The sequence below is a fragment of the Hyperolius riggenbachi genome, chromosome 3 (assembly GCF_040937935.1).
Source record: "Hyperolius riggenbachi isolate aHypRig1 chromosome 3, aHypRig1.pri, whole genome shotgun sequence".
NCBI lineage: Eukaryota > Metazoa > Chordata > Amphibia > Anura > Hyperoliidae > Hyperolius > Hyperolius riggenbachi.
In genome coordinates, this window is record NC_090648.1 from 48,263,766 (window position 1) to 48,290,856 (window position 27,091).

At 42.1% G+C, this 27,091-nt stretch overlaps 1 protein-coding gene across 7 annotated transcripts in view; it reads right to left on the minus strand.

Annotated features, from left to right (window-relative positions):
* The window catches only part of LOC137562594 (serine-rich adhesin for platelets-like), a 110,440-nt gene that overhangs the window by 11,062 nt on the left and 72,287 nt on the right, over nucleotides 1–27,091 (minus strand). For all 7 annotated transcript variants that reach the window (XM_068274086.1, XM_068274085.1, XM_068274087.1 and 4 more), the window contains 8 exons: nucleotides 22,344–25,496; nucleotides 19,764–19,874; nucleotides 17,951–18,066; nucleotides 17,411–17,469; nucleotides 9,103–9,230; nucleotides 8,800–8,859; nucleotides 4,573–4,741; nucleotides 1,175–1,342 (listed from right to left, as the gene is read on the minus strand). In XM_068274086.1, coding sequence (XP_068130187.1) covers nucleotides 1,175–1,342; nucleotides 4,573–4,741; nucleotides 8,800–8,859; nucleotides 9,103–9,230; nucleotides 17,411–17,469; nucleotides 17,951–18,066; nucleotides 19,764–19,874; nucleotides 22,344–25,496 — 3,964 coding nt within the window. The remainder of the gene's footprint in view (nucleotides 1–1,174; nucleotides 1,343–4,572; nucleotides 4,742–8,799; nucleotides 8,860–9,102; nucleotides 9,231–17,410; nucleotides 17,470–17,950; nucleotides 18,067–19,763; nucleotides 19,875–22,343; nucleotides 25,497–27,091) is intronic.

Here is a 27,091-nt window from a genome sequence, read left to right on the forward strand (position 1 = left end):
CAAGCGATACTCGAGTGCGAAATCACTGTTGTGCCCATCCTGCTTTCCCTGACATGCACCTTGTCCTCCCTGTACATCTATTGTTTGAATTTCATCAGTGGATGGGGCAGTGCCCCATTTATGTCTCTTGTGTACTGTACTCCAAGTGTCTCTTCTTCTCCCCTACACCGTGAGCACGTCCCACCGGAGCTGCAACTTGCCTAGAAGGTGAAGACAGAGGAGAGACATTTATACAGGAGGATGGATTTATACTTTTTTCACCCCTAGGCCAAGTAAATTTGGCTCCCTCCCTAGTGCAGCAGCGCCCCTCCTATTCCATGTGTATCATCCCTGTACTGTAGACCCTCTCTTTCATGCACAGTTCTCTTGGACATCAGCTTCCCTTTTCATGTGTTGCTTCCCATTTGCAGCCTTTTCTTTCTTATGTAGCAACCCCTATTTCAGGTCCAGGTGCCCCCTGGGCCTTAGGGACCTTTCCAGAAATCTGGGCCTGGAGAGAAAAAAGATTGATGCTGCATGCTGGATCTGGGTCAGTCTTGAACCCCTGGCTGAGTGCCGAGTGAAATCTTGACTATGCTATACGAAGATTCCCGCAAATATTAATACAGAAGCAAAAAAAAGACAACAGTTCACAGCACCAATTCAAGATTCACCTTCAGGAAGGGCCATGGTGCAAGCTCCTGTTATCTGGTGAGCTTTTATTGTTATTACTTTTAACTGCATTGAGGCTAAAGTATGGCTCAGTAATACCTAGCGAGTGCGCGCGAGCCCCACATGACTCTGTGACGCCAGCAGTGACGCAAAGCCATAAAATCTGGGCAAAGGCTCACGCTATTATGCAATCCTACGTATCATTAGAAGAGTCATATACCAATAAAGATTACTATCAATGTAGAAATTATTAACACAGGGCTGCAAAGTTATGGGTGGATAGGTTAAAGTGTATTGCCCCCTAATGCCTCCTACAAGCAATTGCAGGGTTTTTTCCTTTATTAGCAATTGCTGTGATTGAGGCTGTGGGAAAATATGTTATTCTGCACATAACTGTAGCAGAGTGTTGTCCTAAATTATATATTTTACCGGATAAGTGAATAGATAACTGTAACGGTTATTTTTTAAACTCTTTTTTCCTCCCACCATAGCCACCAAAGGCCCGCAGTAAAATGAGACTTACTTCTCCTTGCCTGAATTTTTTCGCCGTAGATACGAGACAACAGACAGAGCTACAATTGTGATGAGCAGGACTGCGACGGCAATGGAAACTCCAGCATACACTCCAGCCTTACTGATGACTATTTGGCATTGGTTTCCGGTGTACCAGTACTGGCTTGATGTTTCACAGCTAAAAACAAAGAAAAATACAACAGTGAGATAATGTAAGGAGAGGTAGAAAGGAGCTGATGGAAAAAACTCATTTTAGCAAGAAAAATAAAACAAAACAAACAAATAGACAAACAAACAAACAAAAAACATGACAAATGACAAACTGAATCTTTTGCTTGGGTACAGTTAGAAGCAAGCTTCTAACCAGTAGAGATAAACTGATTAGTACCCTGTTTCTCCAAAAATAAGTCCTACCTGAAAAATAAGCCTTAGCATGATTTTTGCAGGATTTTTGAGGATGCTAAAAATAGCTCTACTTCAAAATACGCCCATAAAAAAGTCAATTTCGATAGTGTCTAAGCCAGGCATGGGCATACTTGGCCCTCCAGCTGTTAAGGAACTACAAATCCCACAATGCATTTGCCTTTATGAGTCATGACTGTGGCTGTAAGACTCCTGCAATGCCTTGTGGGACTTGTAGTTCCTCAACAGCTGGAGGGCCAAGTTTGCCCATGCCTGGTCTAGGCAGTAGGAATGCTCATTCGGATTCTGCAAAGTCAAAATTTCAGCATTTCTGATCGTTAATCGACATTTCCAATCGGAAAATGGAAATTGGATTTCTGCAGAAACACTGCTTTACCGCAACTCGGTAATTTTTGTCAACTTGGAAGTATTTGGCCAATGAGAGAATTCAAAACATTATCAAGATAAAGATTCCACGGAAATTGGATTTTTGCATAAAGTACCACATTACCTTAAAGTGAACCTCCGGAGTAAAAATCTACTCAGCAGAACTGAAAAGGCTTGGTGTTTCTTTAACAGTTTCACAGCGTTTTTCTTACCAAAGCATCATTTTTAGCTGCATTTTTACCTAAGCTCCACCCATCAAAGAAAAAAAGCCTGGGCTTTTTTTCCCTGATGCTGTGCAGAGCATGATGGGATTTCCTATGTTGTTATTCACGTTGCCTAGCAACTGGGAGAGGTGATCAGGACACAGGACAGTTAAAACTGTGTCTCATGCTTCCTGTCACCTCCTTTCAACCAAAAAGATGGCTGCCATCATGAAATCAAACATTTGCCTGTTCTTTTAAAACAGGGTGGGTGGGAGATTACATTACCTATCTATTTCAATTAACATAACTAATGTAACTTAATGACAGTATGTTTGTTTAGGCTGGAGTTCCTCTTTAAGTAATTTTAGCTCAGTCATAGAAATCAGCATTCCTACTAGACAGCTAAGGTATACATGTAAAAAGTAAAGTAAATTGGCAATATGAAAGACAGACCCTTCACTAAGAGAAGCAGACACCACCAAAAAAATTACAACCAAAAGGGTATAATTGTTACCGGTGGGGATCTTTTGCACTTTATGCAACCAAAGAGGGTTAACTTTAATTTGTTGATGTTAATGTTTTATAATCAAAATGACTCTGCTCTTAATGCCAGTAAAGAAGACGCAGAGACTGTTACTAGGCTTCAAATAATAAGTGATGAGCAAAAATGCCAATATTCTTTGTGCATTAATGTTCATGAAAATAATGTAAAATTTGAATTTCAAGCAAAAAGGCCACAAAAAATAATTTTGTGGTTTTTCACATTTTTCTTGCTAAAATAAATGATGATGATTCCTTTGACCATATTGCAAAAATACAATGTATTTTTGTGAATATTTCCTCAAAATCGAAAATAGCATTTTCGATGCAAAAAAATAACTTTAGCGAAAATTCTCAAACGACACTTTTCCCTCCAAGAGTGCAATATATTAATCTGTAATGGTCTTGTATGAAGAACAATTAATTACAATCAGTGGTCCCATCTCGTCATGACCTTTTGAAAAAAGAGCATTAGAAGTGTTATGCTTTGCACACACACTAGTTAAAACTCAGCCATCTGGCCACCGGTAATGCCTCCAGCGTGTGTACGGCAGTCACCTTCTGACTGCTCGGCCAGAGATCCATCCTGGTGGATCTCTTCGGTCAAGCGATGACTGAGAGCATTGTTCTCCCCTCTAACCCCACCTGCTGCCTGATGTCACTCCCACACCACCTCCTGCATAGAACAGAACACGTCACTCACTTGCAAGCCAGTAATGATGAACACAAAATTTGCATAATTGTAATTTTGCATCCTAATTCACAATTAAGATGCAAAATTGTTCTGTGAAATTTTTGGAAAATTCATGCTTAATTTTGCATGTAAACATAATTCATCCGTAATTTTGTGTAATTAGGTGAAATTTCACGTATTCTTGTACCGACTTAAGCGGTTATTAGTAAAGCCCCCATTACATGCTATCATCACCTAAATTGCTCGGGGGGGATATTGGAAACAAGTAAAAAAATATTTTTCTAAAAAGTTTTCGACATAATTTATTTTGAAAATACATAGGACATGGGACATGGCGATGACAGCATGTAAGGGGGCTTTTCTGTTAACTGGTAAAGTCGGCATGAAATTATGCAAAATTTCACATAATTATGCAAAATTACAGATGGATTATAGTGGATCCGAGATAAACTTTTACTCATTGCATAATTGTGTTCCTTTCATATAGTTTATAGAGCATTCCTCAAGCCAAATACTTTTTTTTTTGTTTAGCTTTATTACTCTAATTCCCTATAAACTAAACAAGCCTCGCCCACAGCTTCAGAGTGCCTTGACACTGTAGCAAGGGCTTATGGGAACTCAGTCTGAGCAGGAGGAGGAGTTACTAGACAGAGATTTCAGAGGCAAAGGGGAGGAGGGAGGAGGAGAGGGGAGTGAAGCTTTCCAAGGCTGAGGGCTGGAGATACAGGTCAGCTTGGCTGTGTGTAATGTGACAAACAGAACATGTCTGCCCTCATTGAATCACAAGAATAAATAATCATAAACTATTTAAGCTGTTTGCAGTTAGATATATAGACAAGTTACTTGTCATTGTTAGTTATTCATCCTGGATCCATTTTAAGCAAAATCAATTGCATGTAAAAACTGTAATTACCTGGCTGCTATTGCAAAAAATGATGTGAAATTTCACATAATCGTAATTAGCAGATTACAATCATCACTACAAGCCAGAGACATATCTGCACAGCCTGGACCCTACAATGTTGCCCGAGGGATCCGGTCCCGATCCCCATGCCTGGTCCCACTTGGAAATATAAGTGAATGTTTTTGCAAGAATTTCACAAAAATAAAAGTTTATAAACATTTTGTAAAAACAAATGTGCTAGTAGTAGTTACTAGTGATAAACACGGAAGTACACTTACTAGCAGTTGGGTCCTCTGATCGTTACTGAACATTGCCCATTGTTGCAGGTTATATGATTCAGCCTTTGAGGATTGCACTCAGAAGCACAAATTATGATACCAGATGCATTCAGTTCTTGGTAGTATTGCTGAACGTCTTGAGGGATGTCAGCTGAGTTTTTGCAGGCATCTGTTACAAAACAGTAAACAACACCTTAATTCCAACTTTGACAACATAAAAGTAGTGGAACTCAGAAGCCAGTAGTTTCCGGTATTTACATGTGCCGATGGGTAGGAAGGAGAGGCATCAACATTAACAGAAAAGCTGGCCATATATTGGTCGATGTGGACAAAAGGTAGATAGATACCTCTGAGATCATTAACCACTTGCCGACCGCATCACGCCGATGGGCGTGGACACGGCGCATCCCTGCTTGGATGGCTCCGCTCCGCCTTCAGTCTCTCAGTGGTGATCAACGCTAGGAGACTGTTAGACGGCGAAACTGTTGTCTAATTGCCCTGTACAGCACTTTGATTTAAGGCAGCGCTATACTGGGGACAGCCGTGTGACACGGCTGTTCCCTCCAGAGGCAAGGATGTGATTGGCTGTCATAGGCCAATGAAGCCTATGCCAGCCGATCACGCTGATTGGCTGGTGAGGGGAGGGAGGGGGTGGGGGGAAATAAAAAAAAATAAGAAACAAATAGGCAGATTTATTTAAAAAATAATAAAACAAATATGTATTTAAAAACAAACAACTTGGGAGCGATCAGACCCCACCAACAGGGAGCTCTGTTAGTGAGGAGAAAAGGAGGGGGGATCTGAGTTGTGCGGCCCTGCAGCGAGCACTTAAAGCTGCAGTGGCCCTATTTCAGAAAAATGGCCTGGTCTTTAGGGGGTTTAACACTGCGGTCCTCAAGAAGTTAACGGTTAGGAGAGGGATCTATCTAATTGAATCCCTCTGCAACTGTACACAGATTTGCAATCAATAGATTTCAGCATGAGAGCAGTGCCTGCTCCTCACCCCTCACTTTTGTCATGTATGCATTGGGATCTCTAGAGCAAAAGGCCTTAGCTCTGTTTTATGAACACGTCTGTCAGCACTGATAAGCTAATGACATTACTGAAGCATTTTGGCACGCTCATAAGGCCTCTAGTTAGTTGAGCACAGGGGTCTACATGAAAAGGGCGCCGGTAAAAAAGGGCGCCTGGTGGAGCCCATATATACCAACTTTGGCTACAAAAAAGGCGCCTGGTGTAGCCCATATAAACTTTGGTTACAAAAAAGGCGCCTGGTGTAGCCCATATAAAAACTTTGGCTACAAAAAAAAAGGCGCCTGGTGTAGCACATATAAAAACTTCAGCTACAAAACAACTCCGGGATGTGTTAATTACTATTCCCCCTCCAGGCCGCCATGGATAGTGGGGGAATGAAATAATTCGGCTTACAGTGCTTGTAGCCCATATAAAAACTTCAGCTACAAAAAAACTCCGGGATGTGTAAATTACTATTCCCCCTCCAGGCCGCCATGGATAGTGGGGGAATGAAATAATTTGGCTTCCAGCACTTGTAGCCCATATAAAAGCATAGGCTACAAAAAAAAGGCAATAATATGGGCTACAAAGGGGCACCTTGCTGTAGCCGAAAAAAATATGGGCTACAAAGGGGCGCCCTACTGTAGCCGAAAAAATATGGGCTACAAAGGGGAGCCCGCTTGTAGCCTATATCAAAACTCGGGCGCCCTTTTCTACACCTTGTAGCCCATATTTCCAGAAATAACATTGATGTCTATGCCCTTTTCATACAGGCAGCTCGGGCGCCCTTTTCAACCGATCCCGAGCACAGAGCACTTCAGGGCCATTTTATATGTATGTGTTAAATAAAACATAATCTTAAACAATTTTTATCAATCTTTTGTATTATTATTATTATTATTTTTTTTTTTTTTGCAAAGTAAAAAAAAAAAAAAGGTAAAGGCATTCTTTACCAATTCATATATTTCCTCTTTTTCCTCATTGACCTGATGTAATTTTTCACAATTATTGCCATACGTAACTATGGCTTGGACATGCAATTGTTTTTGCCTAATCCATCCATTTTTTTTTCAAAAAGAACTTGTAGTTTTTGAGATAACTGATTTTAAAAACGTAAAGAAAAAAGTTTTTAAACTTTCATTTTTCTGAGTTTAAAAACAAAGTCTTTTTGAAAAAATTTTTTTTGCTTGTTCCTAATATTCCACTTAACATACGCAGCAATTGTGGTGATGATAGCATGGATGGGGGTTAACCACTAAATTTTGCATAAAATTAGGCAAAATTACGGATGGATTACGTTCACATGCAAAATTTATTACAAATTTTACTGAAAGTTTGCATTACAATTTTGTATCATAATTGTGAATTACGATGCAAAATTATGATGATGTAAAATTTGTGTTCATCACTACTGCTCATTCCCACTCATGCCCCTTTTGGTGACGTGGGCATGGAAAAAGGAAAAGTGCCTTATTTGCTCTAACAGCTGAAACTCTGCCTTCTTACAGCCTCACAGGCTCTTGTAGCTATTAGTTTCTAGTGGAGAGCATGTTTCAGACTGAAATGAGTGAGCTGGTAGCTGTATCTCCCCACATAGGAGATCACACTATTTGAACTGGTGAAAATATTATTTTAGAACATTTAGAAAGCTACTACTATTTTTTTACACATTAATCTAAAAAGTTACACATAAAAGATGTATATGCTTTTTTATGGCATTTGAAGAATGTTTTCAATGGCTATATTCACACATCACAATGTATGACGCTGATTTTGCGTGTTGTTTCATCCTAATAAATGTTTTACATGCATAGCCTTACTGCTCATAATGTAACATCCATTAACTAGATACCGTAAACTAACAGGCATGCAAGCAGGTAATGCATTGTACCTGTTATCTGTTCACTTGCCTATTATTTTGTGTGTTAAACAGTAAATGCGCATTATGCTGTGAGTGGTAAACATTGCTTGCGTAGTGTGTTAATCACATATAATACCATGCATAAGTACAGTACATTATAACCTATAGCAGACACATTTAAAGGGCAACCAAAATGAGAAGAATATGGAGGCTTCCATATTTATTTCCTTTTAAACAATACTATTTGCCTGGCAGCCCTGCTGATCTAGTTGGCTGCAGTAGTCACTAAATCACACCAGAAACAAGCATGCAGCTAAACTTGTTATCTCTGACAATAATGTCAGAAACACCTGATCTGCTGCATTCTTGTTCAGGGTTTATGGCTAAAAGTATTAGAGGCAGAGGATCAGCAGGACTGCCAGGCAACTGGTATTGCTTAAAAGGAAATAAATATAGCAGCCTCCATATCCCCCTCTCTTCAGTTGTCCTTTAACCTCCTTGCCGGTTATCCCGAGCTCAGCTCGGGGTAACCTGTGCAGGAGGATTTCTCAGGCCCCGCTGGGCCGATTTGCATAATTTTTTTTCCTACACGCAGCTAGCACTTTGCTACACCGATTCGCTGCTACCCGCCGCGCCGAACCCTCCCCCAGCAGACCCCTGCGCAGCCTGGCCAATCAGTGCCAGGCAGCGCTTAGGGGTGGATCGGGATTCCCTCTGACGTCCCGACGTCCATGACGTCGGTGACGTCATCCCGCCCCGTCACCATGGCGACCGGGGAAGCCCTGCAGGAAATCCTGTTCTGAATGGGATTTCCGGCTTACTCTGATCGCCCTGGGCTCGCTACATGATTTGAAAAAAATAAATAAAAAAAAAGTGCTGCACTGCCTCCTTGCTGGTGGGAATTGGACCGGCAAGGAGGTTAAGAGTTTCTGCCACATTTAGTCACAGTTTTGTACAGTATTGATCTTTTAATTGAGCAAACATTTTGGTAGACAATACAATTAGGGCCCATTCACACTAGAAGCGCTTTTCTGAGTGTTTTGCGACTGATTAGCATTTTTTTTTAAATCGCTTCCATTCACTTTATCGTAATTAAAATGGCGGTCAGAATTGTGGAAAAAAATCACTGCGATTTTTGCGTACGCGATTGCGAAATTGTAGCGATTTTTCTGCTATTTTTTCTGGGATTTTAATGAAAGTGAATGGGCGCAAATTTAAAAAGCGCTAATCAATCGCAAAACCCTCAAAAATGCGCTTCTAGTGTGAATGGGCCCTTAAGGAAGATTTGGTCAGTGTGATTGAATTTTGTCTTTCGTTGATCAGTATTGTTGCTGTACAGACAGGAAACTTACTTGTATAATTTAATTCCGTCTTTTTAACCTTTGTTGTATTTTCCCTAAAACACAGCGTTGCTGTAAGAAAAAGGGGAACAAAATGGGATTTATTCATTTGTGTTAAAAAAAAGAGAAATTTAGAAAATTAATTGTTATTAGTGAATGATACTCTTTTTACCATCCAATAATTATTTAAATGTAATTTTTCTTTTTTTTTCTTTTTTTTTTCTATTTTGTGAAAGAAAGGAAATAAAAAAATGTAATTTTCTGTACTATGAATGCTACCTATTTATGGAAAATGTGTATATTTGCGGTACTCACTGTCAATCACGGTGCCATTTGTGCACTCCGTGACTTGCAGAAGTGTTTCCATTTCAGTGACCGTCGTGTCATATTCAGCAGCAGTAACTTGAAAAACGACCAAGTGATCGACCACAACGCTTCCTTCCCTAAAGATAAATGGAATAGTTTTAAATTTTTGCCACATTACTGGAGTTGTAAATTGCCTAAGCAAATTGGGGCACTTAAGATTTTAAGAGTCATTTTAAATAAAAACCAAACAAACAAACAAAAAAACCTTGCAAGTAGGGGTGCTCAGATGCTCCGATGTAGTATAATGTTTTTTTTAAAGAGAAACACTAATTGATTATGTGGGGAGTTAAAATACAAAAAAAAAAATGGCTGTAAATAACAAAAAATTACACAGCAATTGTGTTTTGGGTTAAATATAGGTGGCATCAGCACATCAGCAGTGACCTGTGGCACCCTGGCACAGGTAGCAGGAGCATGGAAATGCAGCTGCAGCAGGTGTAACGTGTGCCAGGAGCATGCCGGAGATTGTATGTGGTACGTAGCGTTGGTACCACGGCTGTAAAAAAATTGTGAATGAGGCGGCTTAGTTAGTAATAGTTGACAATCAGTAGGAACCAGGAGGTTGTGGTGGTGGTAAAGGGTGGTAAGGCAGGCATAGTGATTCCCAGCCACTTCATGTCCCCCTCTTGCCAACAACAGGGAAAGACTCGCCCAATTGAATCCTGATCCTGATCAGACATGTCGGATTTAATCGGATCGTATCGTGTAGATGGGGCTTTAGGTTTACCACTGTATACAGCACTTGCTAGGCCAACAGCACTAGAGTATGTCTCTCAGTGAGCAGTCACACAAGCAAGGACGAGATTTCTTATCATGGCACCCCTCCTTATATACAGGAGGGGCTGGCCAGGGTTCCCTTATGTGATTGGTAGCTAGGGCTTAGGCTGGGAGCCCTCTGATTGGCTCAATGAGGTCAGGAGGGGCTGGCCAGGGTTCCCTTCTGTGATTGGTTGCTAGGGCTTAGGCTGGGAGCCCTCTGATTGGCTCAATGATGTCAAGGAGTCATCTCCATGGTTACAGTATTCGGATTAGGATATCCAAACTAAGTATTCGTCCGAATTCCGGATTTCAGATAGATATCCGAGTTAACTTGGATAGTGCCATTTTGGATTTACACAGATATCCGGAATCTGGATCAGAGTTTGAATAGCGGAAAAAGTTTGGATTATTTGGGTAGTTCGGGTATCCGGAATCCGGATGAGCAGCACTACTTGCAAGTATCCTACCATCCAACGGGACAGCTAACCTTAAATCACAGTCTTTGTGGCAAGCTGTGTAAATGGAGTGATTGGGCTCTAATATGGTCTTCAACATAATATCGGCTAGACAGGGGGGACTGATTTGGACCTCTCCGATTACAGTACTCCGCATAGAGGAAGCAGTTAAAAATGTCCTGTTGAAAATGGCGCCCACTATGCCAACTGCGGCTACTGTAGCATCAGTTTACATATTGGGTTCAAGAGGGCGCTAGCGAGCATGATAGGGTGTGTAACTGGAGGAGGGGGGGATAGGTTAGGCACTTACCTGGGGGTGTTAAGGATAGGCATCACCAGGGGGCAGATAAGGCTAGATACCACCAGGAGGGAATAAGGTAAAGCATCACTGGGAAGGTGGCTTCAAGTTAGGCACCACTAAGGAGGGTTAAGGTTAGGCACCACAAGAGGAGGTTAAGGTTAGGCACCACCAATTAGGGGGGGTTAAGGTTAGGCACTACAGTTGGGGAAGTTAAGGTGAGGCACCGCCAGGGGAGTCCTAATATTAGACACCACCAGGAGCATCTTAGGGTTAGGTACCGGTATAGGGAGGGTTCTTTGTGAGAGTAGGGTTAGGTCATATGAAATTATTGGTAAATATTACTGACATGAATTAAGTTGTAGAGGATTCTAATATCAGCTATATCCATTTAACAAAGGTGTCCTTGGCATTGCGCAACATTATTACATGTAGGCATTTTGACACCCACCATGTGACCATTATATAAATTAAGTTCCAGAATGAATAGAGTTTTATTCTGGCACATTCATTATTATTAAACCCCGTCTGTAATGAATAGCGGAGATGCCGCCGCATGGGAGAGCGGCATGGCGGCTATCTCCGCGTTCCAGCCGGCGGCTGTTGCCGCGCAGCAGCGTGATACTGCCTTGCCTGGTCCTTCTAGTGCACACAGATGGAGAACTACGCGCGCGCGCCAGGCGACAGGTCCTTTATGCTGCTAGAAGGGGAGTCAGCTGATCATGCCGATCAGCTGACTCCGGCTGTGCTCCGGATTGGCTGAGTGACTGGGGCGGCGCTGTGGAGCGCTTTTAGTATATATTGGACTTGCTTGTCACTTGCAAGTTTTCTGCTGTTGCGAACATTACGTGTGAGTGCTCAGACCTGAGTCAGATCCCATAGTGTGTTAGAACCAGCCGGAGCTGGGACACACTGAGTCAGATTCCATTGATAGCTTTAAAGTACTATTGCTTACTACTGTTTATGTGTTAGACTAGTTCCCAGGTGTTGAGACCAAGGACCTCACACTTAAGACTAGGAGATCACTATATTGTTACTATCATCTGTTAGACTAGTTCACAGGTGTTGAGACCAAGGACCACACACCTAAGACTAGGAGATCACTATATTGTTACTATCATCTGTTAGACTAGATCCCAGGTGTTGAGACCAAGGACTTCACACCTAAGACTAGGATTGAGAGATATTTCTGTTACCTGTTATGACCTTTGGCTTTCCTGACTACCCTCCTGTCCTCTGATTTGGTACTTCTGCCCATCTGATTATCTGTTGCCAGCATTGCTTGTACCTGGATACCGAATCAGTCTTCCGCTTCTGTATTTTGTCTGTCCATGTGTTGCTGACCTGGCTTGTCTGACATTTCTGGCTGTCACCTAGCCCCTGGGAGATCAGCCTTACTATACTCCTGTGACGCCTGCTTTTCAGGTGGTTATTAGCGGCTATATCAAGCCTTTGGTCACCAGCTCCACTGGAGACCATCGTGCAGCACAGTCAGTGGGTCTCTACCTCTCAAAGGTCCACTGGTTGCAGTACAGTCTGATTCCCTGCCTCTCAGGGAATCCTTGGCTGCAGTACAGTCTGATTCCCTGCTCCTCAGGGAATCTCTAGCTGCAGACCTATCATTATCAATATTTCTCTAGTCAGTGGTCCCTGCTCCTCAGGTGTCCACAGGCTGCAGTACAGCCTGATTCCCTTCCCCTCAGGGAGTCCTAGGCTGCAGTAGTGTCTGTATCTCCCGCTTCTCGGGAGATAGCCTCTCCAATTACTGTTGCACAAAACACTATATCACATTGGGTGTCCTGTGTCTAGCTATACTAGTATTATTGGTGATTCTGCAGATCACTACATAATCAGGTATAGCATCTGTATTATTGGTGATACTGCAGATCACCAATAATCAGAAATATCTGTGTTGCTGACACCAATCGTTACACCGTCCCTCTAAAAGTAATAAATAGGAAAAACTGAATCCAACTTTTCCCATAGATACAAGTGTCTGAGAATAAAAGGCAAAAAAGGAAACAAAATGCATTAACCAAAACGCAAATTAGCAGCTTCATCACCAGAGTTTCACCATAAACAGCTAGTAAATTAGCAGTAAACAAAAAGTTCAAGGCTATCATAGTTTTTTCATAGTTTTTATTTTCTTGGTAGGCACTTAGACAATATCTAGGAATATGTTTTTGGTGTTAATTAGTTTGGTATATTTTGGTGTACAGTGATTGAAAACAGTAATAATGCAGTTTCAATAATTTCCTGGAAATTACCCTAAAAGCATACATAGTAAAACGTAATATAATCTACAGTATATTAGAAGGAGCATTAATTACTGCTAAAATTTTTGATGGTTTTGATTGCAGTTCCTTATTAAAATAATGGTTTTCCCCTAAATTTGCTTGTAGACAGAAAGTTAATTATGCAATTATTCTATGGATACAATTATTCTATGGATACACTGTTTGGCAGAATAAAAAAAAGGTTACAATGAAATATATATCTGATGAACTAGACAACTTAGGGCTTATTTCCACTAGCAATCGCAAAAGGAAAACACAAACGCAAGCAATTGCGTTTTTTATCAGTTTTTTTAAGCAATTGGGATTTTGCATTTATCTTTTAAAGCGGAATATAACCCTGCATTTCAACTTTGCTCTAAAACATTATTTACAGTATATTATATGCAACCAGCATTTTTTTTTTACTAGACCAGCATTGGAAGGGTTACACAGAGCTTTAAAGTTCCTGGAGATCATCCGAAGCTGACATAGATACATTTTGTTTACATAAATGTATTTAAGTGTTGAATGTGACTCACTCTCTCTGACTGAGAAGGAGTTGGAGGACAGCCAAAGAGTGTGTAACATTTATCAATAGATACATTCAACTAAATAGAATGTAACAATCTGAACTTCTGCATATCTCTCCACGGAACTTTAAACCTCTGTGTTTAACCCTTCCAATGCTGGTCTAGTAAAAAAAAATGCTGGTTGCATATAATATGCTGTAAATAATGTTTTAGAGCAAAGTTGAAATGCAGGGTTATATTCCGCTTTAACATAATAGCATAATAGCACCAAAAAGCTATTGTAATTTACAGAAAATCTAATCATGATAGGGGTATATACTTTTCACGATTCTTATGTTAACTTCTTGCCGATCGCTCCCCACCAGTTGCCGTGAACGCGATGGCAGCCCCAGGACCACTCCACGCCGATTGGCGTGAAGTGCTAGGGGAGGGGACTGCAGGGGATCACGTGCGCCGATGTGTGCACATCCCCACTGGATCAGTCTCTCTGTGGTGATTGCCGCTCGTAGAATCTTAGTTGGCGAAACCACCGTCTATTTACTAGGTACAGCTCTGCTATCTAAGGCAGCGCTGTACAGGGGACAGCCGTGTCACTCGGCTATCCCCTCCAGAGGCACAACGGTGATCCACTGTTATAAGCCGAAGCCGATGACAGACGATCGTGCTGATTGGCTGGCGGGGGGAGGGAGGGCACTGCTATAATAAAATAAATAAAAAACAGAACAATTTATTAGGAAAAAATAAAAAACAAATAAATAAATAAACACGCCGGCTGGATCAGACCTCACCAACAGAAAGCTCTGTTGGTGGGGAGAAAGGGGGGGAAATCACTTGTGTGCTGAGTTGTGCAGCCCTGCAGCGATGCCTTAAAGCTGCAGTGGCCTATTTCGTAAAAAATGGCCTGGTCACTGAGGGGGTTAACACTGCAGCCCTTAAGTGGTTAAAATAGCAACCCTGGCGATTTAAAAATCGCTAGCTTTTTGCGATTTGAAGCAAATCGCTCTCAGTGGAAAAGAGCCCTTAGGGCACACCAAGAATCGCCAGCTCTTTGGAAAGCACTTGGCTACTGTAACCCTTTGAGGGTCTTTCCACTGCAGCATTTTTTTAAATTAAAAAAATGCAAATGCAATGCATGTAGCATTTTATTTTTGGTGCGATTCAGCTTGAATGAGTGTGCAAGGATGCTCATTCATTCAAAAACCGCTCTAAAAAATGTGCTTTACAAAATCGCAATGGCTAAGCGCTAGCGATTGCAATTACAATTTTGGTGTGCACTAGCTTAAATTGAGTTTAAATATATATTTTAAGAAGTGAAAGCTGTAATATAACTGCTGCTATGACTGTTAATAATGTATGTGATATTTCTAAACAGCGCTGCCCTTTTTATGGCATGCAGGGTCGGACTGGGCCAGCAGAGGCTCAGGATTTTCCCCGGGGGGAATTTTAATCACAGTGATGTCACGTGGCATCAGTGGCCCCGGGGGCCCTGAAAACTACAGATCCAGCCTTCGGGCTGGATACAGGAGGAGGCACAGTGCAGGCAGGAGGAACATACAGTGGCAGGAGGGGGAGCAGCCTCCCCCCATCCCCACCTGGGCCCCCCTTCCACGCGCCTCCCTTCAGAATGTTTTGCAGCGGCAGCAAGTGGGGAACAACTTACTACTTCCTGGTTCCAGCTCTGCGTGCTGCTGCTCTGGTTTGGTCTTCTCTGACTGTTTTCCAATCACACTCTCACTGTGCTTCCTTTGAGAGCATAATTGGACAGCAGAAAAGACCAGAGCAGCCGCACGCAGAGCTGGAACCAGAAAGTAGTAAGTTGTTCCCCGCTCGCTGCCGCTGCTCTATATTCTGGTCTGGGTGGGAGTGTGCAAGGGTTGGCTTCAGGTGAGAGGGGCTGCCCTCCCTCCCCGCCACTCTGTGCATTGCTACTTCCCCTTCCAGGAGACAGGCGGCACCTATACACCTGGCTACCTAACCTGGGGCCACCTATAGACTTAGCTAACTAAACTGGGGACACCTATAGACCTGGCTTACTAAACTGGGGAAACCTATAGACCTGGCTACCTAATCTGGGGACACCTATAGACCTGGCTACCTATACTGAGGACACCCGTAGACCTGGCTAACTAAATTGGGGACACCTATAGACCTGGCTACCTAAACTTGGGACACCTATAGACCTGGCTACCTATACTGAGGACACCTATATACCTGGCTACCTAAACTGGGAACACCTATAGAACTGTCTAACTAAATTGGGGATACCTATAGACCTGGCTTACTAAATTGGGGACACTTATAGACCTGGCTACCTAAACTTGGACACCTATAGACCCGGCTACCTATACAGGGGACACCTATACCTTGCTACCTATACTAGTCTCACCTATAGCTAACTACTTATACTGGGGACACCTATAACTTGCTACCTATGCTGGGGACATCTATAACTTTCTACCTATACCGGGGACACCTGTAGCTAACTACCTATACTGGTGATACCTATAGCTAACCACCTATACCGAGGACACCTATAACCTGCTATCTATAGTGGGGGTGCCTATAGCTAACTACCTATAACAGGGACACCTATAACTTGCTACTTATACTGGGAGCACCTATAGCTAACTACCTATGCTGGGGACACCTATAGTTGACTACCTATACTGGGGGCAGCTATACTCAGGCTCTAGGCCCTTCTTATGACACTTGCCTCAGGCCCTGCATACTCTCCAATAACTAACTCCAATAAGGCCACCCAGCATTGCAGGCAGTAGCACCCAGCAAAGCACCCAGCCCTTCCCAGCCAGCACAGACTACCTAATATTGATTTATATAGGCACATGGCTACTTAATTCTGTTTTCTGGGGAACATGGCTACTTAATCTATGCATACAGGGCCCGTTTGGGTACTAAATTATTTTATTTTGATGCACCTGGCTATTTATTGTAAGGCATTTACATTGTAAGGCTACTTAATTATTTTATCTGGTGGCAGGGGTGAGCAGAAACTACGCCAGTGTGAATTTACGCATCGTAGTTTGCATCTACGCATCGTAGTTTGTAGGCGAAGTATAAAAACTATGCTTGCGAATTTACGCGTAGCAAAGTACCTCTATGCGAAGCTTACGCCCACTATGCGTAGTTTACATGTGTATTGCGTAGTGAACTATGAATGCGTTACATGTGGCTAATTTTCTGCATGCGACTGTATGCTTACAAATTTACGCATTGGAAAGGGGAATGTACGCATAGAAAAGTTCCAGGTATAAGCAATTAAAGAGGAATTAATGCGTCAAATTCTCTGCATGTGAGCATAAGCGTCCGCATAAAATACGCTTCCCACTATGCGTTATTTCGTATTTTAACACGTATTCTACGAAATGCATACGAAGCAAATATTTGATTTCGAAGCCGTAGTTTGGCGAAGCGTAATTGCAAAAACCTATGCGTAGTTCCAGCGTAGCGAAGTTGGCTGACTATGACCATCCCTGTCGGGGTGGTGTGCGACTACTTAATATTTTTATTTAGCGGCATTTGACTATTCGATGATTCATCATGAGGCATGTAACCACTTGATTATTTTATCTAAAGTTCACCTTTGGGGGAGGGGGGGGGGGCAGGCTGAAACTTTCCTGGTGGGCCCTTAGTGTCCCAGTCTGACCCTTTTGGAATGCATGCTAGGTGGTACCAGTTGTTAAATGTTAATTTTGTTGCACTAGGTTTACTCTTCTCTTTATAAAGACAATTTATTGATCTGTTAAGAAAATATCTATCTATCTATCTATCTATCGATCTATCTATGGTGTGAGTAAATATGTTCAAGATAATTCTAGCCGTACCCCCCCCCCCTCCCGCGCGCCCTTCCGTTCTGGTCTTTCACATTTTTATTAGGACTTTTTTATGTTTGTGTCCAATGCACAGATATCTAATACTCACGTGATGTTTACAATCCTTACACCTTGGTACTTTGGCACTTTCTGGTATATGAGTGACATCTACAGGAAGGAAGAGGAAAGCACATGTCAAATCAAGTCAGAATGCACTATGGCTTATTTAAAGCGGACCTGAACTCAGAACTTCCTCCCTGCTCTAAAAGATAAACAAAAGCATAGCAACCTTGAAAGAAAAAGCATTTCTTTGTCACAGCTGATACAAATCTTATAAGAAATCTGCATTGTTTCCACGTCCTGCTTTCATGGAAGCAGACATAGGGTTAGCATCCCATGCTTTCAAATAAGCTTATCTGCCTTACCTACCATGGCAGTCAGTTGACCCAGGTGAGGGATCAAATTACACTTATTAGACACAAATGAGGGGGGATTAGACAGGGTAAACTCTCTAAATACATACAGGGTGCTTTTATTTATGTTTTCCTTCTGTCCTGTGCAAGAGTTCAGGTCCATTTTAAAGTAACGCTGTGATATTGGGAAAAAGTCTGGTAATGTGTAACTGACCAGTTTCAGTTCCTTAACATACCTGCTCCTGAAACCTCACTTTAAAGTCTTGGAACACTGTAGAAGAAAAGTCTTGTAGCTCCTTTGAAAAGTTGACATTTTTCACAGTAACTATTACATCGACTGTAGCTTCAATAGCTGTTTGACAAAAGTAAAAATAGCAATCATTTTAAAATAATAACAGGGTAATTCATGTTAATTAGCGACAACTTTGAAAACGAAGTGTTTGCAAGTTTCCCTTTCTGCCTCTCTTTCTTCTTCTTCTTCTTTGAGAATAAACAAAAGCCCTGTCGTTCTATTGGGCAGACATGCAGAATTATTGGCCAAACAGATCAGCAGGACTGCCAGGCATATAATGGCAGGGCTCTATAAGCCAACTAGCAGTCATCTGTTTCAAGGTTTTGGGGGTGCTTCATCAGTGCAAAGTGTGGATTATACCATCAATAAACATCACTTCTAATACAGCATAAACTTAGACAACAAAAATAAAGTGTTTAGGAATCAGCAAAATTATAAACAGTAAAAAAAAGCAGGGAGCAGCAAAAAAGTAGGGGAGAGGCACAGAACAGCCCCAACAGAAAAAGACGCAGGAAGGCCCAGAGTTTGCAGCCCCTTGTAACTAATCCCCTTCCCCCTCCCAGCAGCTCCCTCCTGACCTCCAATGAAGATCATACAGAGCAAGCCTAGGAATACAGACTGTGATCTTATTGAAGCCTGTATTCATGGCCATTCTAAGGGCCCAACCCCACTGTTCCCATTTTCATGTTTTTTCTCAATGAAAAAGTTAACTGAATCTGAAAGCACACATAAAAATAGTCAGTTTATTCCTAATGCAATTTTTACATGCCACCCATTCACTTTCATTAAAATCGCGGTCAAAATTGCGGGAAAACAACACGAAAATCGCACCAATTTTTCCATGATTTTTACCGCAATTTTAATGAAAGTGAATGGGAGCGATTTTAAAAAATGCTAATCAATCGCAAAAACGCTCAGAAAAGCGCTTCTCGTGTGAATGCGCCCTAAATGATGGTAGCGCAAGTGAATCATTTAGATTTATAAAGCCAGAAGGTTATCAGCAATACGGCCAGAACGCTCGCATTGTCAGAACATCAGCAGCAATAGCAATCTCCCTATTTCTGTAATGACAGCTGAAGTAAAATTGTTTAAAGGAGACTTGCTGAGTTTTTAGCTTTCAAGTCTCCACCCGAGCACCCACCCCAAGCCTGCACTGCCGGCACATAGCCCCGCCCCCTTGCAGCGCTGTATCTGAGATACAAAGTGCCACAGTAGCACCAGAGCATTTGGATTGGGGGCGCATCTACACGCCAGAAATAACGGCTTCCGGGGCTCAAAGAAAGAAAAGTTAAAAACCTGGCAAGATGTTATACCTTTTTACCTGAAAGGGATCAATAAAATCTGTAATTTGGCTGTATAACCTCTTTAAAGTATAGTTGAAGTGAGAGACATATGAAGGCTGCCATATTTATTTCCTTTTAAATGATACCAGTTGCCTGGCAATCCTGCTGATCTCATGACTGAATTAGTGGCTGAATCACACACCTGAAACAAGCATGTGGCTACTGGCTAAGCCAGTCAGACTTAAGTCAGGAAAACCTGATCTGCATGCTTGTTCAGGGTCTATGGCTAGACAGCGGTTGAAAAGGACAGCTAGGCAATCTGAATTTTTAAAAGGAAATAAATATGGCAGCCTCCATATCCCTCTTAGTTCACATGTTCCTTAAAGGGCATGTGGTGTAATTCAGTAGTACATATTTCTTTATTGCACTTGGTAAGGTTGTAAATCCCATAGAGGGACATAACAGCAGACTTACTTGGTATAATCTCATCCAAAATGAATTCACACAAAGTCCCATAAAAGTTCCCCTTGCAGATACACTTTGAGCCGTCAAACTGTCCACCATTCTGACAGCCTGGAGTAGTACCTATAAGTGATGGACATGACACAAATGTATGATTAAATCTTATTTCAGACCCAAAAAATTAAAAAATACACACTTTGGTATAGACTACGGATGGTCGGAGATGCGAATTTCCGATTCCGCATAAATTCCGCCTTCCTCAAACGCCGATCTCCGCTACCGCTTTATTCCGAAAGGTATTCTGCAGTATGCAGAGGTGGCTCCAGGGGGGGTGCTTTGGGTGCTCAAGCACCCCCTAGAATTGTCCAGGCACCCCCAAAGCACCCCCTGGCGTGAACTGACTTCAGGCGTCTTAGAGACGCCGAGTCAGTTCACAGCGGCAGCCCGAAGCAGCAGAGCAGGGCTACGGTAAGATGGCTTCTGAAAGCCCTGCTCTGCAGACTTCGAGTCAGGAAGTCACGTGACGTCGAGAAGGAAGAGGATCGTGGGAGCTGCGCGCCACAAGGAGATCGGGACAGGAGGAGGTCGGGACAAGAGGTCTTCTGACTGTAGGTGAGTAAATGGGTTTTTCTTTTTCAACAAGTGGTGCTGATTGTGGTCAGAACTGCTGAGAATTGTGCATATTGTGGTCAGAACTGCTGAGGATTGTGCATATTGTGGTCAGAACTTCTGAGGATTGTGCATATTGTGGTCAAATCTGCTGAGGATTGTGCATATTGTGGTCAGATCTGCTGAGGATTGTGCATATTGTGGTCAGATCTGCTGAGGATTGTGCATATTGTGGTCAGATCTGCTAACGATTGTGCATATTGGGGTCATATCTACTAACGATTGTGCATATTGTAGTCAGATCTGCTAACGATTGTGCATATCGGGGTCATATCTGCTAACGATTGTGCATATTGGGGCCATATCTGCTAATGATTGTGCATATTGGGGCAGATATGCTGAGGATTGTGCATATTGTGGTCAGATCTGCTGAGGATTGTGCATATTGTGGTCAGAACTGCTGAGGATTGTGTATAGTGGGGTCATATCTGCTGAGGATTGTGCATATTGTGGTCAGATCTGCTAATGATTGTGCATATTGTGGTCAGATCTGCTAACGATTGTGCATATTGTGGTTATATCTGCTAACGATTGTGCATATTGGGGTCATATCTGCTAATAATTGTGCATATTGGGGTCATATCTGCTAATGATTGTGCATATTGGGGTCATATCTGCTAACAATTGTGCATATTGGGGTCATATCTGCTAACGATGTGCATATTGGGGTCATATCTGCTAACGATTGTGCATATTGTGGTCAGATCTGCCAAGGATTGTCCATATTGGGGTCAGATCTGCCAAATTATTGAATGTGTTTTTTGTTCAAATCTGCTCACATCACGTGTATTTTCTTGAGAAAACCTGCACAATTATGTGAATTTTCTCGGGAAAGGGTCACCAAAACTTGGGCCCTCTGTCTTTGCGTTGCACTTTTAAAGGGAACCCGAGGTGAGAATAATATTGAGGCTGCCATATTTATCTCCTTTTAAGCAATACCAGCTTCCTAGCTGCCGTGCTGGTCCTCTGCCTCAAATTCTTTCAACCATAGACCCTTAACAAGCATGCAGCAGGTCAGGAGTTTCTGACAATATTGTCAGAACTGACAAGATTAGCTGCATGCTTGTTTCTGGTGTAATTCAGTTCACTACTGCAGTCAAATAGATCAGCAGGGCTGCCAGGCAACTAGAATTGTTTAAAAGGAAATAAATATGGCAGCCTCCTTATCACTCTCACCCCGGGTTCACGTTAAATTACAGTTAGCTCCACCCTCATCTGGTCATGACCACGCCCATTTGTTTGCCGCGGCGCGCCACAGGTTGTAGCCATACCCTCATAAGCTACCCCGGAAATTGGTCCAGCACCTGCATAGCACCCCCTAAAAAAATTTCCTGGAGCCGCCACTGGCAGTATGCCAACGGTATTCCGATTTCCATGGATTTCTGCTTTTCTACAACTTCTGTGTACATTTTTCCCTACCGCTTCCTGCACTACCAATCCTCATTCTCTGAATGTCTTATTCATTCTGAGACTTTTGATTGGCTTAAAATTACAGAATACTGGTATAGCGGATTTCCACATAAATTTCTGCCTACCACTTCCGGCTCTACAAATCCTCATTCTCTGATTGGCTTATTCATTCTGAGACTTCTAATTGGGTTAAAATTACCAAATATCGGTATAGCTGATTTCCGTGGAACTTTCTGCATACCGCTAACCGCACTACAAATACTCATTCTCTGATTGGCTTATTCATTCCAAGACTTCTGATTGGCTTAAAATTACCGAATAACGTCATAGCAGAATTTCCGTGGAAATGTTCGCCGCTTCCAACGAAATCCGCTTCCCGCACTATAATTTCCACATTTCGATGCGGAAATGGGAGTTCCGATTGGAAATGTAGAAATTTCAATTTGGAATGAGCATAGACCGTATAGACCACAAAAAGTGGTAGCACTTATCAGGGAATACAATTTGACTTACTTGGCATTGTAGTCAGAGTTAAAATGTTGCTAGTGGTAGAAGACAGCACACTCGTTGATGCACTGGAGCTTGGCAATCCAGTGGTAGTTTGATTTGTTGGGTTACTGGTTTCTGTATTCATGCCTGTTGTCACTGACGAAGATTGGTTGATATTTGGAGTTGTTGAGATTAATGGGGTAGTGAATGTTAAACTGCTGGAAGTTTGGCCTGTCTCTGGTGTTACTGTGGATATTGTCTGCAAAGATACATTTGTATCTGGAATCATTGAGGCTGAAGTCAATGCAGAGTAGGAAGTAACAGTGTTTGTGGTTGGAGAAGTGATTGGTTCATTTGAATTTGGTGAAAATGCAGTAACTGGCTGAGATGAATTGGTTGATTGACTAGATACCTCTACTGATCTACTTGTTTGAGTTACAGTGAATTCTGTAGACATGTGAGTTTCAGCAGTTATAGTAACTGTTGAGCTTGGTGATGCAGCAGCACTAGTTATGGTTGGCAGTGGTAATTCGGTAGACTTAGACTCAGTCAGCACAGTTACTTTAGTCCCTGTTGGTAGAGTTGAACTTGACATTAACACTGTGGTTGATGATTCATTGGTGATTGATACTATTGGTCTGGTTGAGGTAGTTTCAGTTGATGTGGATGATTGAACAGTGACAGATGCAGGTGATCCTGTAATCACTGTTTCAGTCTGAGTCGATGATACACTGGTAAGTGATTCTGTTGAGCCGACCGATTTAGTTGTAACCACCTGAGTTGTCTTGAAGGATTCCTGACTGGTTTGTTCTGTTGATTTCAAAGATAATATTGATGTAGTTGAGTCAGATGTCACAGATGAGTCTGAAGACGTTGTTTCAGTTGATATGAAAGAAACATCAGTCATGACTTTAGTTGTACTTGGCGGACTGCTACCAAGTGTGTTGGTGGATCTAGATTGTTCAGCTGTGGAAGTTCCTTTTGGTGTGGCTGATTCAGCTGTAACATGTTCAGTTTTACTGGTGGTTAATGTAACTGCACTCACATCAGTTGAACTTGCTGTAGAGCTAAATAAGTTAGTTGTAACTGGCTCCGTATATGTAACTGAATCTGTTGTTTTCCCTGATGTCATAGTTCCTGTTGTTGTAGAAATAGTGTTAATAGTGGGGCTTATTGTTGCAACAGTATCTCCAGAAGTTGAATTGGTTGAGTCCACAGTTTTAAAGGTTGATGTAGATGAAACAACAGTCAGCGAATCAGTTGTTGCAGATAAGTCAGGAGTAATTATTTCAGTTGACTTGGATACCACTTCAGTAGAGGATGTAGATGAAGAAGTTATCTTGGGACTATCTGTAGAAGCCAATGGTGTAATAGTTTCTGCTGATTTAGATGGTTCTGAAGCAGCCGTGTTTTCAGAACTAGGGACATTTGTAAGGCTTGATTTCTCAGTCATAGGGGTTTCAGTCGGTTTGGATAATTCTGTAGTAACTGATATAGGTAGACGTGAAGAGTCTACACTGGAAAGGTCTGTTGGCAGGGAAGATACTGTTCCAGTCAGACTGGATGAAACAACTGTGATTAGATCAGTTGAACTGGAAGTAGTTTTTGGAGATGTGGGAGTATCAACAGTTACTGTATCCGTTGGTTTAGAAGATTCTGCAGAAATGTTTTCAGTTGTTGTGGATGACACATCACTACTAGTTAGACCAGTTACCGTTTCACGTGACAGTGTTGGCTGAGTTGAACTACTTATTGATTCAGTTAGAGTGGAAGGTTCTGTACTAGAGGGTGATGTTTGGCTATATGATTCACTTGTAGGTGTTTCAGAGGAATTAGGAGAAGCTGGTTTAGTTTGGGTGGTATATTCAGAAGTTACTGGTGTAACTGGACTTAAAGAATGGCTAGTGGCTGAGACAGATGGACTTAAAGGATAACTAGTATCTGGGATTGATGGTTTTGATATCTCAGTAGTGTCTAATGAAGTCAGAGTGGTTATATCTGAAGTAATAGAGGAACTTGTTGAACCAGATTCCTCTGTGCTTTTGAACACAGATGAACTAGATTTAGTAAAGTCTTTAGTCAGACTAGATGTCTCTAAAGTACTTATGTCTGTGGATGTGAATGCTTGCGATGTAACTGTCTTGGGTGAACTGGATAAGTCTGTTGAAGCTGACTTTTGTGTGGAATCAGTTGTAAACTGTGAGGTATCTTTTGATTGCGTTGTCCAAACAGATTCTGAAGAAACTGTATCTAGTAGAGTTGATATCTCAGGGGTATATTGTTGACTTGATGATTCAAAAGTAATTTGAGTTGAACTGGAAAACCCTGTAGTATCTGATTCTGTTACAATTGATGATCCACCAAGAGTAGTAACAGTCACACTTGGAAAGCTGTTGCTACTAACACTAGTCACAAAATCAGTAGTGGTTTCAAATGTAGTTTCTGTAAACATTGTAGAGAAACGTGTTGGGTCATCAGTAGCAGAGATGTGCATAGATGTGTCAGTAGTCATGCTTGGTGTACTGGCAGAATCACTGACACCTGTATCTGAAGTTATTGCTGAAAAACTAGTTATGGTGCTGTCTGTAGTTTCTACAAAGTTGCTAGTACTTACATATTCTGTATTTGTTGATGAAAAATATGTGGATTTACTGGTGTCATCTGTTGACAAACTCAATGGGTTGCTTGTAGTTGTGTATGTGGTATCTGTTGAACCTGGCCCTGTACTTCCTAAATCTGTTACAGATGTGGAATCTGTCCCTGTACTCAACTTTGCACTTGTTGCAGAATCATTTGTATTTCCATTATCAGGGATGCTTGTAGTTGTGTCATCTGCTGTCGACTGGGGACTTTCAAATCCTGTTGTACTCATGCTAGTTATGTCCCCTGGGCTTGTACCAAATGTTGTATCTGGCGACCCTGAGGAGATCCCTGTTGTATCTGGAGAACTTGTTGAGTCCACAGTGCTTGTGTAGGAAACTGCTGTTGTTGCGATGGATGAACCGCTTGCATCAACAATTGTTATTGTTGTACTTTCATCTGAGGTTGTTCCTCTGTCCGTGACAGTTGGTAAGCTGCTTGCACTTGCATCAGCTGTTGTTTGGGACAGATCCACCGTTTCACTTATAGAGGGGCCAGTCTGGGCCATTTGTGTACTTGTTTCAGTAGCTGAAGAAGCTGTTTCAAGACAAAAAAAAAGTATGCATCAGTGCTGTTAATAATGTCTTATTGTCACATCCTTAAACCTTTAGCAGAAAATGTATTTAGAAGCTTGCTAGTGCACCAGGACAATTTATCTTAGCACATTTTTGTATTTCTTATTTGTTACATTGCCTTGCTAATAATTAGTACTGCTGTGATGTGTATTTATGGTCACATGTCACTAGGGGGCAGTGTGAGGCAATAATAAAGAACTTCTGCTTTCAGTTTCTTTATTTTCTGCTAGCAGAGAGACATCAAATCATTTCAAGAATTTACAGCACAACACGTTCTGACGACTTAGGTCCAAAGCAGTGCACTTATCTTAAACAAGACAATTGCTTTGAAGCTGCCAATGGGTTAAAATTAGTACAATAGTTGTTCTTTATAGCTTAAGTAATATGCATACTGTATAAAAGACAGTAACAAGAACACATGGGGGTTCCACCAAGGAAACAGAGGAACTGGCCATGAGAATCAAACATTAAGTTCCTATCATGAAGAGGTTAATTTTGATGCAGCAGTATATGTTGCATCACAACAGTAATATAGCCTGCAAGGTTAATTGTGGCTATATTCAGTGGCGTATCTATAGAGGTGCAGCTATGGCTAGTGCCATAGGCACCACAACACCCATAGGTGCCATGCCTGCACCCCCCTTCTCCCTGTGCTGCGCTGCTAAAATGTATTTATTTAGCCACCGTTCAAAAATAGTCGTCCCCTCCTTCTCTCCGTGCTGCGCTGCATGTATTGTTCCTCTCCCCCTCCTTCTCCACCTCTCCCCCTCCTTCTTCCCCGTTCTGCCTTCGCTAAAGCGTGCAAACAGACCTGGAATCAGCGGCGACCAGGAGACAGGACAGGAGACCGGCACACAGTAGTCGCGCGGTGAACTTCAAATGCAGGAGTGACCACTTCCTGCATTTGAAGTTCACCACACGACTACTATGTGCCGATACATGCAGCGCGCAGCACGGAGAGAAGGAGGGGGTGACTATTTTTGAGCGGCGGCTAAATAAATACATTTTAGCTGCGCCGCTGATTTTAAGTCTTGTTTAACGGTGGGCAGCACAGGGGAGAGGGGAAATTGTATTGAGCTGTGACTCAATACATACATTTTAGCATGGGACAGAAGGAGGGGGGACTGTTTTGAGCGCAGCACAGGGAGAAGGACAGGGGGCTACCAGTATGAAGGGAGGAAAGAAATGGGTCTATCCTTTTGCGTGAAGGGGGTACGTTTTTTTTTCTTGTTTTTTTTTGGGGGGGGGGCACAATTTTAGTGTTTGCCACAGGCGCTGGTTTACCCAGATACGCTCCTAACTATATTGTGGCAGGAATGTTTAGATTTAGTGCAACTTGGTAAGTGGTTGTGCTATAGCTAAGATGATCAGCAAGCAGTTCAATGGTTACCATTGTTTGGAAAGTTTAAAAATACTAAAGATGGTGTAAGGTCTAATGGAAGGAAGGTTAGGAAGGTTTAGAAGGAAGATTAGTGATAGCTGTAGCATTAAAGAGGTAAGTGTTAGCCACAGCAGTAGTGAGCTTAGTGTTAGGCGCAGTGCTAGAAGATGTGGCAG